Source organism: Conger conger, chromosome 4 (assembly GCF_963514075.1).
Source record: "Conger conger chromosome 4, fConCon1.1, whole genome shotgun sequence".
NCBI lineage: Eukaryota > Metazoa > Chordata > Actinopteri > Anguilliformes > Congridae > Conger > Conger conger.
Genome location: NC_083763.1, coordinates 20,669,184 through 20,684,357, shown reverse-complemented (window position 1 = coordinate 20,684,357; position 15,174 = coordinate 20,669,184). Strand labels below are relative to the sequence as shown.

Sequence of the window (15,174 nt, the reverse complement as noted above, 5' to 3'; positions counted from 1 at the left end):
ATATAATTTGCCATCATGCACATTATATCTAAATAAACACATCTAATTTAATATATTTATTATATAAAGATCGATGTTTACTTGCTTTAATGTACATTCAAAGACAATAAAAGTCACTCCAACGAACACACTTTTGTACATTATGTAATATAAAATCTAAATTAATGCCATATGGAAGACATTCAAACACAAATCCACAAATTAGAGATTGATCCAGTCTAAATCCAAAAGAGGTACCTTAAAAAAGTGATACCTATTCACTTAACTGGGAATTAGTTTAGGAGAATTATTCAAGACCTCCCACAAAACGATTCTGAATAATACTTCTTTAGACGGTCATGCGTCAGCATAGACTGGGGTCTCCATGCGCTATCAGCATTCATAATATGAGTGAATCTTTCATGCAGACATGTCTCAGTTATGTCTGATCCCTTCCGATAGCTTGGCCTAAATCTGTTCAGGGTTGAGCTCATATCTCACCCTCTTATCCTGGTGAGTATCATCTGTTTGTCTAAGGATACACAGTAATAATACAAACAACATACATATCATCTCTGTATTCTCAAACTGTCCTTCAGGCAAACCGTGTTACTCGAGATAAATTGTTCATGGAAAGTATATAAGAAATAACATGACACATACAAATATTTAGCATGAAATATACACTGAAACGTTGCTTCATAATTATGTAGACTCCTAGAATTCTGTATCCGATACAGAAATTTAAGGGGAAATTTTGGAATGCCCTGCTTTACATGAATGAATCTTTCATTCTCTAGCCTGACATCACAGGTTACGATGGCCATGCATCCACCTATAAACACGCGCATGTTTATGTTGTGGTCCTCACGACAGGTTTTCCTATCCTGCCCTTGAGATCACGGCAATGCTCAAAAACAAAATCAGCCAAGCTAACAAGCCACCGCAGGGCCTAAGGCGTCCTGTAGTTAACGTGAAAGCAAATCAAAAGAAAATAAGCCCCAAAATGACAGCATAGGAAATGTTCCCCTCCAGCGATCCACAATTAAGAGTAATTTATAAAATTACAACCGCAGCACCGTTTCCAACGTGTAAAAGGAACAGACTTCAGATAGCATGTATAAAAGCAAAGCAAAATGAATTAAACTATTTCAAAAAAGGACGTTTGTTCATTCTCGCTGTCAGCTAAGTGATGCTAGTTTCAACGTATGCTTTCCTGTAACGAGGTAGTTTTGAGCCACCTCCCCGCCTCCAGCCAGAGTCATAACCCATAATGGAGACGCTCTTACCTTCCAGTTTCATGCCGACCGTGAGGCACTTCTGAAAGCGGCAGTAGGGACAGCGCTTCCTCTGCGTCTTGTCGATCTGACAGCTCTGGTTCTCTATACATGTGTACCTTTTGTTGTTCTGAACCGTTCGCTTGAAGAAGCCCTGGGGAAAACACAAATTAACATGTCAAATTTACCTCGGAGGCTTACGCAGTGCACTGCTTTATGCCCACAGGCATATACACAGGATGCACGCACATTATAGTACACATGCTAGTGCATACTTTCCTCCTGTATAACAACACCTATTGCATATGATGAACAATCAAATACCCAGGGCTCATATTATGAGGGGAAATGGCTTAACTGTCATTCAATCATAAACAAACTTGTGATTAAATTACAAAATAATTTAAGGATATCATACATCACATCTAATTAAATTAGATAATTTCTTGACAGGGAGAGATCCCCGGACAGTTACAATGTAATGTCACATTGGAGACAATCATTACACACTCCGATGCATGACAAGGGCCAGAAATGCAAAACCAAGCGTGGCTGAGAAAGTATGCGTCTGACGTAGAAAAACACTTTTCATGCAGACGAATGCCATCTGCACTGCTGTTCCATAACAATATTTCCATTAAGATTTCCACATAGGCCATGCTACAGGTGTTTTTAAAATACAAAATGAGCAAATATCATGTCACAAATATATTTTTAGTGTAGAAAAGTACAAGTAAAAAAAAGAAAAGAAAAGTAAACGCAAGACTATTGATATATATTTTCAAGTCAACAAAATTAACAAATACAGTAGATATCATTATTCCCTGACATTAATAAATTAACATCATGAACATATAATAATACCATATGGAATACCGGTCATTAATAATATTAAATTTGACTGGCAAGTTTGACTGGCAAATTGTGATGAATAATGATTCTCTTGTAAATGAAAAACAACCGTGCTTCAAGATCACAAAATCACAAATCACATCATGTTGTAATATGCACAATGTACTTATGGAATATACAGGTAAATGCCAACTCCATTGGTATACATGCATATATTGACCTAAAATGTCTTCAGAATGTTCCTATGAAGTATTTTCCAGCACCAGCCTTCATATTTCAAAAATGACTGCAAAAATCCAATAAATGGCATCCATAATTTAAAGTTCTAGGATTATAAGGTTTCGCCTTCAAAATAGCTGAATATATTTGCTTTGCTGCATAGAAATGCAGGCAGACAGACATTACCTTAGATAAAAGCAGAGGGAGTACAGGTACAGCTTACCAATTCATAAAGAATTTCTACTTTTTTATTGTACATGAAATCTGATTCTATTAATAAGAGGCCTGTTTCTTTCATTTTTGTCATTACAGTAAATATTATGCATACATACTGTACTCGTATCATACTGTAAGCATTCACTTTATTCAAGATGATTTCCATATTGCTGGTATGGTTTTTACTAGGATTATAAAAAATTAAATAATGAAAAGAAAAAGAATTCCGTATTGATTTCACTCCTCTTCATACTTGCATATGCACAGTGCAACAGGTTTTGTTAATGTGCAGAAAAGCCAAAAGTAAACCTTCACAGATTGGACAACCTCATACAGATAACCTGACAACCTCAAACTTGAACTAGCAATTATCTGACCCACTGACAGAGAATTACACTTGCAGCCAAGCTATTGAAACAGGAAGAGTACGGCTGTGATGGGCCTAACACTGTGTGATATTGTTTTATTGTTTAATACATAACTCTTTGTACAGTACCATTAGCGAAAAAGCAGAATTAGTCTGCTGTATGTTAACAAAAAAAAGGAAATATCGTTTTCCCCACAGAAAGCGGTGGCTACATTCAAGGAGCAAAATTACACTGCAAAATCTGTTCCTGATCAAAAGATTCCAATCGTATGTGAATGGTTCTGAATGGAAAATCATTCTGTCACGGGACGATCAAATAAAAGCAGATTTAACTTTTCAGAACATTTCACTTTCTTTTACATATTATTATTATTATTATTATTGATCGCTGAGTGTTACCCACAATGACTGAAGACGCTTAGAAAATGCTATCTTCAGTTTCACAGTACTACTGTACCTGTTTAAATTGCATGGCGGTAAGGGGCAGCAAAACGCCATGCGCAAAATCTAGACTCGTCAGTCCACTGCACTCAGTTCTACATCACGCACCAATTCTACCAGTCACTCATTCAGGCACAGAGTCAGAGACACCAATGATTTAGTGCACGCAGGCCGAAAAATAAAAACCTTTTAACAAAGTATTTAATTCCAACTCTTTTTTCCTCCGTCTACCAATCTATCTGAAATGTCATTAATTTCCAGTAGCTGTACTTAAGTTAACGGTTTGACGTTTTCCTGCAGTAAATGTAGTACTTTTTGGGAAGTAAGCAACATTCCACAGGTAGCTGAGCATACTGTAACTGGAGCAGCAGTCAGGAAAGAGCATGCTATCACTAGCGCAGACTGGAGGGAGACAATGAAAGCAGAACCAACCTTGCAGCTCTCACAGGTCAGCAGCCCATAGTGGTATCCAGAAACCTTGTCTCCACACACAGGACACATCTCATCCAGGTCTTCGTCGTAGGTGTAGTCCATCATTTTAAACTGTGGGGCTGAGAGGCACAAACACACGCATTAACTGATGTCCATCACAGTGTGGACGTCTTCACATGTATACTGTAGCCTCTTCTACAGGAGTCTCCATTATGCACACAACGCCTACACTTGTTTTCTGTATACTTTGATGTGACCTGCCCTTTAATGGTATTTTTCTATAACTGCAGCTTCTATGTAATTTACAATTTGTCTACTCTGTACAGATACGCGTGTACGTTTGTGACACTGAAAATCATAAATGAGCAGTGCGACTGGTACAAATAAATAACAAAGAATCAGATACTGGCAATGGTTATAAGCACACACAGTTGTCACATTCTTGAAAAACACATTTTAGTAACATCAGTACATTGTCGTTGGAAAAGAAACTGACAAACAGAGCAAACCTCTCTTCAAAAATATTCCTTAAGACTTAAGACTGTTTTCAAAGGATACGTTTTCTGTCCTCACAGAAATACATGCAAGGTAGTGTTATTAAAAACTTTGGTCATAGAAGACTATCCAGAATATGTCCCGAATATGTAAATGCTTCTTATTAAAAGGTTATCCAATCTCCAAGCTGAACTGTTGCAAGCGAAAAGTAAAAGTTAAGAGACGCATGCATGCAGTGCGCATTTCACATAAGAAGGGAAACAACTTATTCTGTTACATTTTGCTGGCGTTTTTTTCCAGTAATTAGGCTACAATGCTTTTATATCCCACCAAAAAGCGGGAAATTGACGAGCCAGATACAAACGATAAGAACAACCAGATAAAGAATACATTACGGATATTTAGACATTTTAACAAATACTGATTTTAATACAAACTGTGAGCAAGATTTTAAAGATTATGAATAGGTAAATGTAAAAAATTTAAAATATTGCACTGATATGTAAAATGAAACTCACAATTGATAATTATGTAATGCAAACCATACAACTGGTAGTCTAAACGTAATTGGCAAAGGACTTAGCCAGAAATAGGTTACAATAAGTACTGAATAATTAAATCATAACAAATACCGCACTGCAAATATGTAATTTTATTATTCACAATTAACATGACTTATAATGTCGCTATGCACACGATACAAAATGAGTGCACCTTAATCGGGTTTAATGTTGGTAAATCGATGGCATTCATTTCAAATATAACCAAGAAGTGACACCGAGTCAGAAAATATCCAGTTTAAACTAAATGTACCATACACGTGATTACAATGTCACTCACGTAATTACGGCGCACGCTGTTTCAAAATGAAATATAGGCTACTATAATTCTAAATACGACTTTTGCTTACAATAACTTCTTGAAAATTTCAAAGAGACTTTAAAATCGCATTCCACTTCACTATAGGATATTATTTCCGTATTTTAAGAAACTTTCAATATTTTTTTTTTACTCAAATAGCCTAGGTTGTAAAAGCAACTCGGTTATCCGAAGACATGAATCTGAATACAAACACAAAACAAAACAGATTAAAGTAGTAATGTTTTTAGATGCCTAGGCGAATCAAGCTCATCGGCTTTGTAACAGAAGCAGTTTTACTGGTAGCAGGCTATCGGTTTTTATGCCCGCGGCCAAAGGCACGTGCTATCGGTTTATAGCTTTTCCCTCGAAGAAAGTTTTGCACATGGATTCATAGGGAAAATATGCAGCACTTAGGCTTTGTGATGTGCGTATATTCTGAATTGATTTTTAGATAAAGAGACGAAGTCATATGAATAGGGGCGTTTTGTAGCTTCTAGTTTTAGTAATTCCGTGTTTATGAGCTAATTCTTTATCTGATAAATCTGTTCGGTAAACACGTGACAGCGAAGTCGGGTGTAGTATTGACAAGACAAAACAAGGAAAATAGCAATGGTGTACAATGTCAAGAATGACAACAAATAAACGTTGAAGGAAGGCTCTTGAAATCAAAAGTCGATATTTACAATTTGGATAACCTTCGAGGAAATGTCGAACATGATTTTTTAAAGGCATTTTATGTTTTTGTTTCTTTTTAAATGCCACATTTTGCGCTTTTATAAATTATGATTAATAAAGGCCTGTGAAATACAATGCTATATTGAAATATTAACAAATACAATTGATAAATAAAAATTTTGCAGTGCATCCACATTCTGTATGCCATTCATACCCGATTTAAGCTGTAACCTATTAAATGTAGGCCTATGAACTTGCATTTCCCCCAAATTCGATTCAGTTAGACTACCATGAACGACCTAGGAAGAATATTACAATAAAATGGCACGTACAACTGCTGTAGAAGTACAATTCATTCTTCCGTATGGTGTCTTGTTTTTGTAATAACAGCAAAATGTCCTTAGATCTAATAAGGTTACATGTCTGTCGGCAACTGGGACACCAGTTGAGGCTCACTCCGGTTTTGTTCACACAACGAGAGCTTCATTAACAGTAACATACAAATTGCAACATGGGTAGGTCATTGCATGATGAATATAAGTGATTAATAAATCAATTTGAGAAAACATGACAGTGTATTATTTATGTAGGCTATGTATCGAAACAAAGATATGTCTGTCCAAATACAATAGTTGATCTTGCCTATTTTGTAACTATATTAATAAATAAGGAATTGAGTAAGCATATTCCTAATGAAACTAAACTGTTCAAGTGACCGGGGAAACCAAGAAAATTCGACTTTTAATGCATCAATTCTGAAATAAAAAGTGAGTGGACTGAAACAGTCCCACAATACACTCGGATAGCGATACCTATTTTTAAGTTTACATAGCTATTGGCCTTGTGCCTGTTCTTGGATCGCCTATAACTCGCAAAATGTCCCGTTCCCCTCTGTGCACAGAGTGGGCTGTCAAATTACCAGCAGGCGAAGCAATGTTCAACAAAGTTAATTGCGAAATATAGCAGAAAGTTTAAATATGCATAATCAACATTTCCAGCAGTTTTCTGCGCACGCAATTAAAAGCAACTTCTATTGCGCACGAAGACCCGACAAAAAAACATTTAATGCATTACCTTGCATGTTTCCAGGCATGTGCCCCTGTTCCCCATGCGATCGAGCGAGTCCCAGTGATTCCGTCTCGACTTTGGGCAGCATGACAGCGCTACTGCGCTCAGCTGGAGTCTCCGCTCCGTCCGGAAGGCCACCTGGACGCGAGAGGGATACTACAGTCTCTATGTCTTCCCAAATCCTGTGTATAGTTCAGCTCAGCGTGATTCGGTTTTTCACCTAAAGCAAGATTACTACATACCCGACAGTTTGCAATGAAAAGCGGTCGAAATATATTAAATTCATTTCTCGAACGGATAATTCGAAACTTCAAATAGAATAACCCGGACGGAGTTAATCAAATACGTAGCTTGTCAACCTCCAAGCACGGAGAAAGCAATGTTTAATAACACTTCTCTTTAGCAAGTAGAAATATCTGGTCTACACTGACACCAATGAATTAAGAAATGCACGTTATATTTGGAAATCATCACGCCTCTTGCGGTTGTTTCGATAACTCCCTTATCCTCCAGTGCCCCTTCGACATTCAGGCATGGTCTTTAAACTGGAGTTAGCGAACTGTTCGGAACTTTAGAGCAATAGAAAAAACACCCTCGTCCGTGCTGTGTCTGACTCTATCTGTGATGTGTTGAGATCTGAAGTTCAAACCTTTCCCAGCTACCTTGTTTACTCCACACTCTGACACTGCTTTCGCCAATCAGGGTGCCTCCGGATCGTCTGACATCACGCTCTTTCGCCAATCACACGTGAAGACTAGCAGCATCGCTTTTCAGTTTCATTCTGCTAATTAACACTGTTAGAGAAAACTAATGATAGACTTTCAAGAATGGGAAACACAGAAGGAAGCTGGATGCAACCAGATGTAAAGAGCAACACATCCTGTCAGTGGTATTCCACAGAGCGGCGCGCAGATGCACACAGGAAGGTATGGAAGTTTGATGCGGTACTGCATCATCGCGAACCATCACTAAACGCTTTGAACGATTGTAATGAATAACACGTGCTTTATGGCAATAAATAAACTGTTTTTATTTAGTCGACAATATAGGCAATTAAAATGAACATTTTCCCAACAATCTGGTATATCTAGTAATTAATCTTGCAGGTTAGGTTTTGGATACAAATAAATACATTGCAGAAAAGAAAGTAAAGGATAAAGGCAAAAAGTAGCTTATAACTGTACCTCAATAAAGATTAAATGAAACTGATATATTGCACAGATAGCTCTTAAGTAGGCGATACTTTATATCATATGCTATATATCGTTTGAAAACTCAATTTAATGGGGAAATAATTTGACAGTAACGTAGTGTATTGTATGACAGAATCATTTTTTTAAATATACACGAGCAGCTAAGAAGTCGGCGTTTGTTGGGCCAATTAGTTCTACGTCGGTCTGATACACGTTTAATACCAGTGTGAAATGGTGTATAAGTGTTCTAAGTTGTTTTGCATTTTCTTTACAAAGAAAACAGTTTAATAACACTGAAAGCCTGCCACAATGAAAATGGGCTTTAACTTTCTCGTTCTCGTTCCTGTAGACATTCTTAAAGACAGTTTTCTGAGAAATTCTACGCAAGTGTCCACGGTGTCGATATTAATCTACTGTCTTATCAATTCTCTCTCTCTCTCTCTCTCTCTCTCTCTCTCTCTCTCTCTCTCTCTCTCTCTCTCTCTCACACACACACACACACACACACACACACGCACACGCACACACAACACACGCATCTTATTTTCATGCAACATGTTTAACACCATAAACACTCCCGTAACTTTGTAGAATGGAAATTATTATTATTATTATTATTATTATTATTATTATTATTATTATTATTCAAAGGCGATGTTATTCATCATTTGGAAACATATATCCTACTAAACTGATAATTAAGCACTCTATGATAAGAGACACTAAGATCCATCCATTTTCTAGAGAACCGTTACAACATAGATAACGCCGTTATTTTTCTAAAAAGTAGCCGAATAATAATCACGCCAATGCTTCATTGCTCATAATGCGCAAATGGCATTTGCTATCACATACATATTACATTGCCTAAATATACTTCCTGCTTCTTATACAATTTAGAAACAACAACAGCAGTAATAATAACAATATAATCATAATAATGCAGTGATGCATGTAATAACTTACTAAGAATAGTGAGAAATATATATGGTATCTCTATCTGTATCTTTATGATGGAATTAAGAATGCCTACATCGTATTAGTTATAAAATGTGTAGAAATAATTCCTAAATGGCTTATAATGAAAGAGAATAACTTTTAAAACAGCATCAAATTTGAAAGTACCTAATCCGCATGTTCATACTACAGGTAGGTTACAGCAAACTACCTGTGGCCAAAGAACTTAACAGCATATATAGGCAGTGTGTGCATGTAATATTGTGAGGTGACAATATTGTGTCAACTTTTTTTTAATTAACGGAGCTACACACAAGCACCCAGGTATCCATGCATGAATACACGCCCGCACATACACGCCGCACGCGCGCACAAAGACACGCGCAGGCTTTCACGAGGCAATCACGGTTGGCAGCTAGACCAATTCAGGATCATTTATAAATGTTTGTTAATGTTTTGTAGATAAATTGCCATGTTGAATGAAACCCCACGAGAAAGCTTACGTTCATGGTTTTGCAGCTTACATTTAATTAAATTCAGCACTAACGTTAGTCATGCATTTATAAACCATGTTGCAGTGCTCAATGTACTCCATACATTTTAAACCCGGAATCTTCTCTCGCGAGGATATTTAATACGGAGATGTAGCTTTCATGTCACAAAATTAGGCGCTTGAAACAAAAAGACAAAGTTTTTTTCTATCAGTGGCCCCATTTCAGCAGAACTATCTACCTTATACAGTCCAGACTTACGCCGAGCCTAAATGATATTTAATACAATTAACCCCATAGTATTTTAGTCACTCTCTACCACTCGCCTAAACCTGCAAAATCTCCTTTGGTGAGTTCCTCTCTTATAGACTCAGGAGCTGGAGACATTATTAACCAGAGATCCTTATTAGAAAATGCACATACACTGATAGTAGGAAAGATCTCAGAAAATGTCCACCATTTCTGAAGAATTAAATAGATCATTCACAAGTTTGGAAGACAAATCTCCCATTACATTAAATCCCCCCCCCACCCTCTACTTGCACTCGCGCACACACACAGACACACACACACACACACACTCATGCACACACACACACACACACACACACACATGCACAAACACACAGACACACATCATTCCTCATCCCCCACATAGTGACCTACGTTAAACCAGTGGTCTTATCTCATAGGCACTAATCAAAAGTATTCAAAATGCTTGGCCAGGATAGGTCATCAGTGATCACATGATTCAGGACAGGTCGATAACACCCTGTTATAAACTGACACTGAGATAAGTTTCTGGCAGATAATGCCATAGGAATTATTAACTTGTGGAGAAAAGAGTGAAAATTGCTTTACAGGCCATTGACTGGGTTAAAAAGAGAGGGTGATAAAAAAGAGGTCAAAAGACCACATCTATGTGAAGATCTACTACGACAAACATTGATTGAATACTCCTGCACTTTAGTTCCAGAATGCGAATTAAACAAACACAACTCATTCCTGTAACACATTACTTACATACCAGAACATGCCAGAACATACTTGTGTGGTATACAGTGCAGTCCGTAAGTATTTGGACAGTGGTGTAAATACAGTTCTTTTTGCTCTATACTTCAGCACATTGCATTGAAATGAAACGATGACTATGAGGTAAAAGTGCAGACTGTCACCTTTAATTTGAGGGTATTTGCATCCATTTCGGGTGATCTGTGTTGGAATTACATCTCGTTTTATACATAGTCGCCCCATTTTAGGAAACCAAAAGTAATTGGACAGTTGGCTTCTCAGCTATTCCGGATTAGTCAGGTGTATTCAATCACTTCTTTAGTGCAGGTATAAGAGAGCTATCAGTATCTAGTCTTGACTTTAGGCTTTTGATTACCTTTGGAGTCTGTTGGCATTTGAGAACATGAGGACCAGAGTTGTGTCAAGGACAGTCAAGGAGGCCATTATTAGGCTGAGAAAAAAACCCCAAAAAACAGTCAGAGACATAGCCCAAACAATATGCTTCCCAAAACAAACTATTTGAAACATTATTAGGAAGAAAGAGAACAAAGTGTATGCTTGGGATCATTGCCTTGCAGTGGGATGAAGCACCTTCCAATGAGTTTAGAGGCATTTGATTGAACTTGAGCAGATAAGATGCTCCTGTACAGTTCAGAGTGTTATAGTTTGGCAGCTATACATGTTTGCCACCACAATGTTTCACAGCTGGGGGGGGCTTTGATTTTTTGGAAGTTCCTTTTAGCCTCTATACTTTGCTCTTGCGATCGCTCCAATTCAAGTCAATCTCATCTGTTCAAAGCTCTGCTGGCTCTTTTAGGTACTTTTAGCAAACTGTAACCTGGCAATCCTGTTCCCACCCTGGGTGTGTCGAAGTGTCCCTGAGCAAGACAACTAACCCCCAAATGCCCCTGACGAATTGTTGCCTTGCAGGGCAGCCAATTGCCGTTGGTGTGTGATTGTGTGTGAATGGGTGAATGAGAAGCATCAATTGTACAGCGCTTTGGATAAAGGCGCTATATAAATGCAGACCATTTATTACATTTACATTTACATTTTAGTCATTTGGCAGACACTTTTAATCCAATAGGTTTAATGCATAGGTTCTTCCACAAGTTAAAGCATTATTATGGCAAGAATTCTTCAGTCATAAACTGTAGAGATATCTTCCTTGGCTTACTAACCCCTTTGTAATTACTGAGTCCACAGGTACTATCTTTCTTCTTAATGATGTTCCAAAAAGTATTTGGTAAGCCTGTTGTTTGCCCTGTGTCTCTGACTTTTCTCTCTCTTATTTCTCAGACTCATAATGGCTTCCTTGACTGTCATTGGCACAACTCTGTTCCTTATGTTGAAAAAAGACCATTACAGACTCCAAAGGCAATCAAAAGCCTACAATCAAGACTAGGTACTGAAAGCGTTCTTATACATGCTCTAAGGAAACAATTGAATACACCTGAATAATCAGAAACAGCTGAGAAGCCAACTGTCAACAATTACATTAGGTCTCCTAAAATGGGGGGACAATGTATAAAAAAAGATGTCATTCCTACACGGATCACTCAAAATGGAAGTAAATACCCTAACATTTAATTGGACAGTGCGCACTTTGAGATCATATTCATTATTTAATTTAAAATCCAATGTGCTGGAGTACAGAGCCAAAAGAACAAAAATTGTATACTTACAGACTGCACTGTGCATGCGGTGGATTTAGACGTGCTTATGCATGCCAGATTACAATAGACTGCTTTAGCATCAGGTCTCAAAGAATGTACTACATTAGTCTAACACCTCCCCCATTCTCCACCTCCAATCCCCAGAGACAAATAATACATTTCTGACAGCCATTAAATTATGTCATTAATTCTTCAGTGTTTTTTTATGACAATCAGGTTGTCTTTCTCTTTGACAGCATTGGACATAGTAAACCCTCCTACCTGGTCTCATGGGATATACGTACGACTACATTTTTGCAGGGCCACAAATACGTGCTCTCGGGTACACTTTGCTGCAAAATCAAATGTCCACTGGGGGTGCTAAACGGAAGCTTAAACTTTAACAACCTATGTCCTGATGGGACAACGGGCTCTTTTACTTTGGGCTTAAACACTCTGCTGATTTAAAGTAGTGGTTAACAGCTTCTCTTGTTTGCAATCTCGGGTAAAAAAAAAAATCACATTTGCTCATTAACATATCAACCTGCTTATACAAAACAACCAATATAAAAAATTATTACATCAAAACAAGCCAAGGGGGAGGGGTGGATTGGTTTGGGGAAGGGAAACTTTTATTTATATTTTCTAAATCTTCTACATTAATCTAACATTCTGAGGTTAAATTCATACAACCATCATGCTGCTAGTCTACCTAAAATGTAAAAATGGGTAGTTTCAGAGCATTGCAATGCATTTAATGTTACATTCCTTAAGGTGTGAGCTGCTATAGCACCTCCAGTAGACATTTATTTTTTAGAACTGCAGCGTACCTCTCATGTCTGACAGAGTTACAGTTCCTGCGATGAGCAAAAATGCTATGAAAGGTGAGACTTCACTCTTCTTCCACTGCAGACCACACCTGGGGTCAAGAAGATCGCTCTTGGCTTTCAAATGGACAAGTAGACAAATTCACTGCAGCCTATTGACTAGAGTGAGGCCTGTGATCCCAAGCTATGCAGCCACCAGACATATGTCTTGACCACTATAAGTGGGTTCACACTGATTACCACAAAAGTACCTGAAAGCTCTTTGTTACCAAGCAAGATTAAGATCCACATTCACCCCACCCCCCCCCCCCCCCCACCTTCAGCCAGGTTTGACCTCTCACCCCTTCTTTTAAACAGGGCATTTCAGGATGTAGACAAGAATTAACTACAGTGTCAGTGCTTCATACTGGTGCTTAGAGTAAAGCATCATTAATTATTATATTTGTGGGTCAATGTTCACAGCACTGAAATAGATGGATGCAAGAGCTTCATTGTGCATTGTGGGCAATATTACATATTAAACCATAAAAATCAATTGTGATAATAAAATGCATGCATTAACAGTATATGGAATGTATTCCAAGCACCCCAGTGAATTTATATACAATGACAGATATAATGATGATGAAAAAAACAAAAGAAAGTAATGTTCCATAACTAGGCATTGCCATGTGGAGCCTGAGCCTTGTAAAATCTTTGTTTATGCATCAGTGCTAAAGTGAAGTGTTTCTGACGTGCAGAGTGAGCTACCATTATGACATTTCTGGAGAGATACCAAGTCTCTTTCAAGTAATTTCATGGGGTGAATCTCCAGAAATGTAAATACATTTCATTAAATCAAAATGTGCGCCAAGCTTTAGGGATATGGCAAGTATATTTCTGTTTATAACACCATGTATAAACAGAAGTTAAAAAAAGCACAAATGATCTGGCTCAGCTGATCTCCAATGTCTTCTTCTTGTAACACAGCCACCAACTGAATGATAGAATAAACACGTCAGGTCCCAAGAAACAAGTAGGAATGTCTCCCACTTTGGTTACTTGTCCTGCATTGGTATCCATTCTTAAGCAAGCATCGGATAGCCTAGTGTGCCTCCTGATTCATACTGTATACTGTACTTTTCATTCCGTTAGCATTCATTGCATTTCTTTTCACAGTGTGAATGATGGCTGACCTCTACCATCACATTTAATTTAACTCCGCATGTTTTCCTGTATCACATTCAATCTGACTTCACGCAGACTAAAAAAACATACTCAACTGTTATATCCATTAGCAGGTCAAGCAACAGTCATTGTTCATTGCTTCCTATATGCTTCTATTTTCAAGAGGTTTACGGAACAATGGTACATGTTGCTGTCAGGTGTGTTGGCTGAACCCAAACAAAGCCAGCAGTCACAGAGAAAACAAAATGTCTCAAACCCTGAGACAACTTGTGTCCTTTTCTTATCAGGATTTAACAGTCACGTTTTGAATATATGGGAAATCTATGTACATCTCCTGTGTTAGTATAATGCCACTGATGCTGACTTCTTAATGAGAGTTTTCTCATGAACATGAATACAAATGTGACTATGAAAACAGTAACAGTAAGGAACGCTACATTTATACAATACATTGTGCTAAGTAATGATCACAACAAACATGTTTAAATGTAGAGATGAAGATCTAATGAAGATCACATGGGTACCGTAATTAATCTAATGTGCGATACATTTTATAGATCTTTTGACTCTGGAGAAGTATGGTGTTCCCCCTTTAGTATGAAATAATCTAGATCAAGTGATGAGGCTTTTGTGGCAGAACTGTTTAAAGGACATCTGAATATAATACATGGGGAAGTTTGGATCTGTATTAATCTATCATTGAGTTTCATTGCATCTTGGATTATATTTAGATTACAAGATTACTCTTAAAACTATGTGGCATTTTATGTTTTGTATTAGATTTGACATGGATTAGATGTATTTTACAGTCTACAATACACACAATTTCTCTTTCATACACACATGGATTTTTGTTTCTTTCATCTCTTCATATTAATTTACAGCCTCCATTTTTGTGTATGTCTATGTAACTCTATTTGTACTGAGCTGCCATACAAAGCATTTGCACTGAAGCTCTTTCTTTCTAATGTGCTGACAAGTAGCAAAGGAT

The 15,174-nt window shown here is 37.5% G+C and overlaps 1 protein-coding gene across 2 annotated transcripts in view; it reads right to left on the bottom strand.

Annotated features, from left to right (window-relative positions):
• nr5a2 (nuclear receptor subfamily 5, group A, member 2) overlaps positions 1-7,468 on the bottom strand; it is a 51,048-nt gene extending 43,580 nt beyond the window's left edge. The window contains exons 1-4 of one of the 2 annotated variants that reach the window (XM_061238295.1): positions 7,125-7,468; positions 6,889-7,020; positions 3,784-3,902; positions 1,269-1,410 (exon numbers count right to left, since the gene is read on the bottom strand). In XM_061238295.1, the coding sequence (XP_061094279.1) occupies positions 1,269-1,410; positions 3,784-3,902; positions 6,889-6,970 (343 nt within the window). In that variant the 5' untranslated portion in view covers positions 6,971-7,020; positions 7,125-7,468. Of the gene's footprint in view, positions 1-1,268; positions 1,411-3,783; positions 3,903-6,888; positions 7,063-7,124 lie in introns of those variants that run through there. The other variant, XM_061238297.1, reaches the window with a different exon arrangement.
• Positions 7,469-15,174: the final 7,706 nt, after the last annotated feature.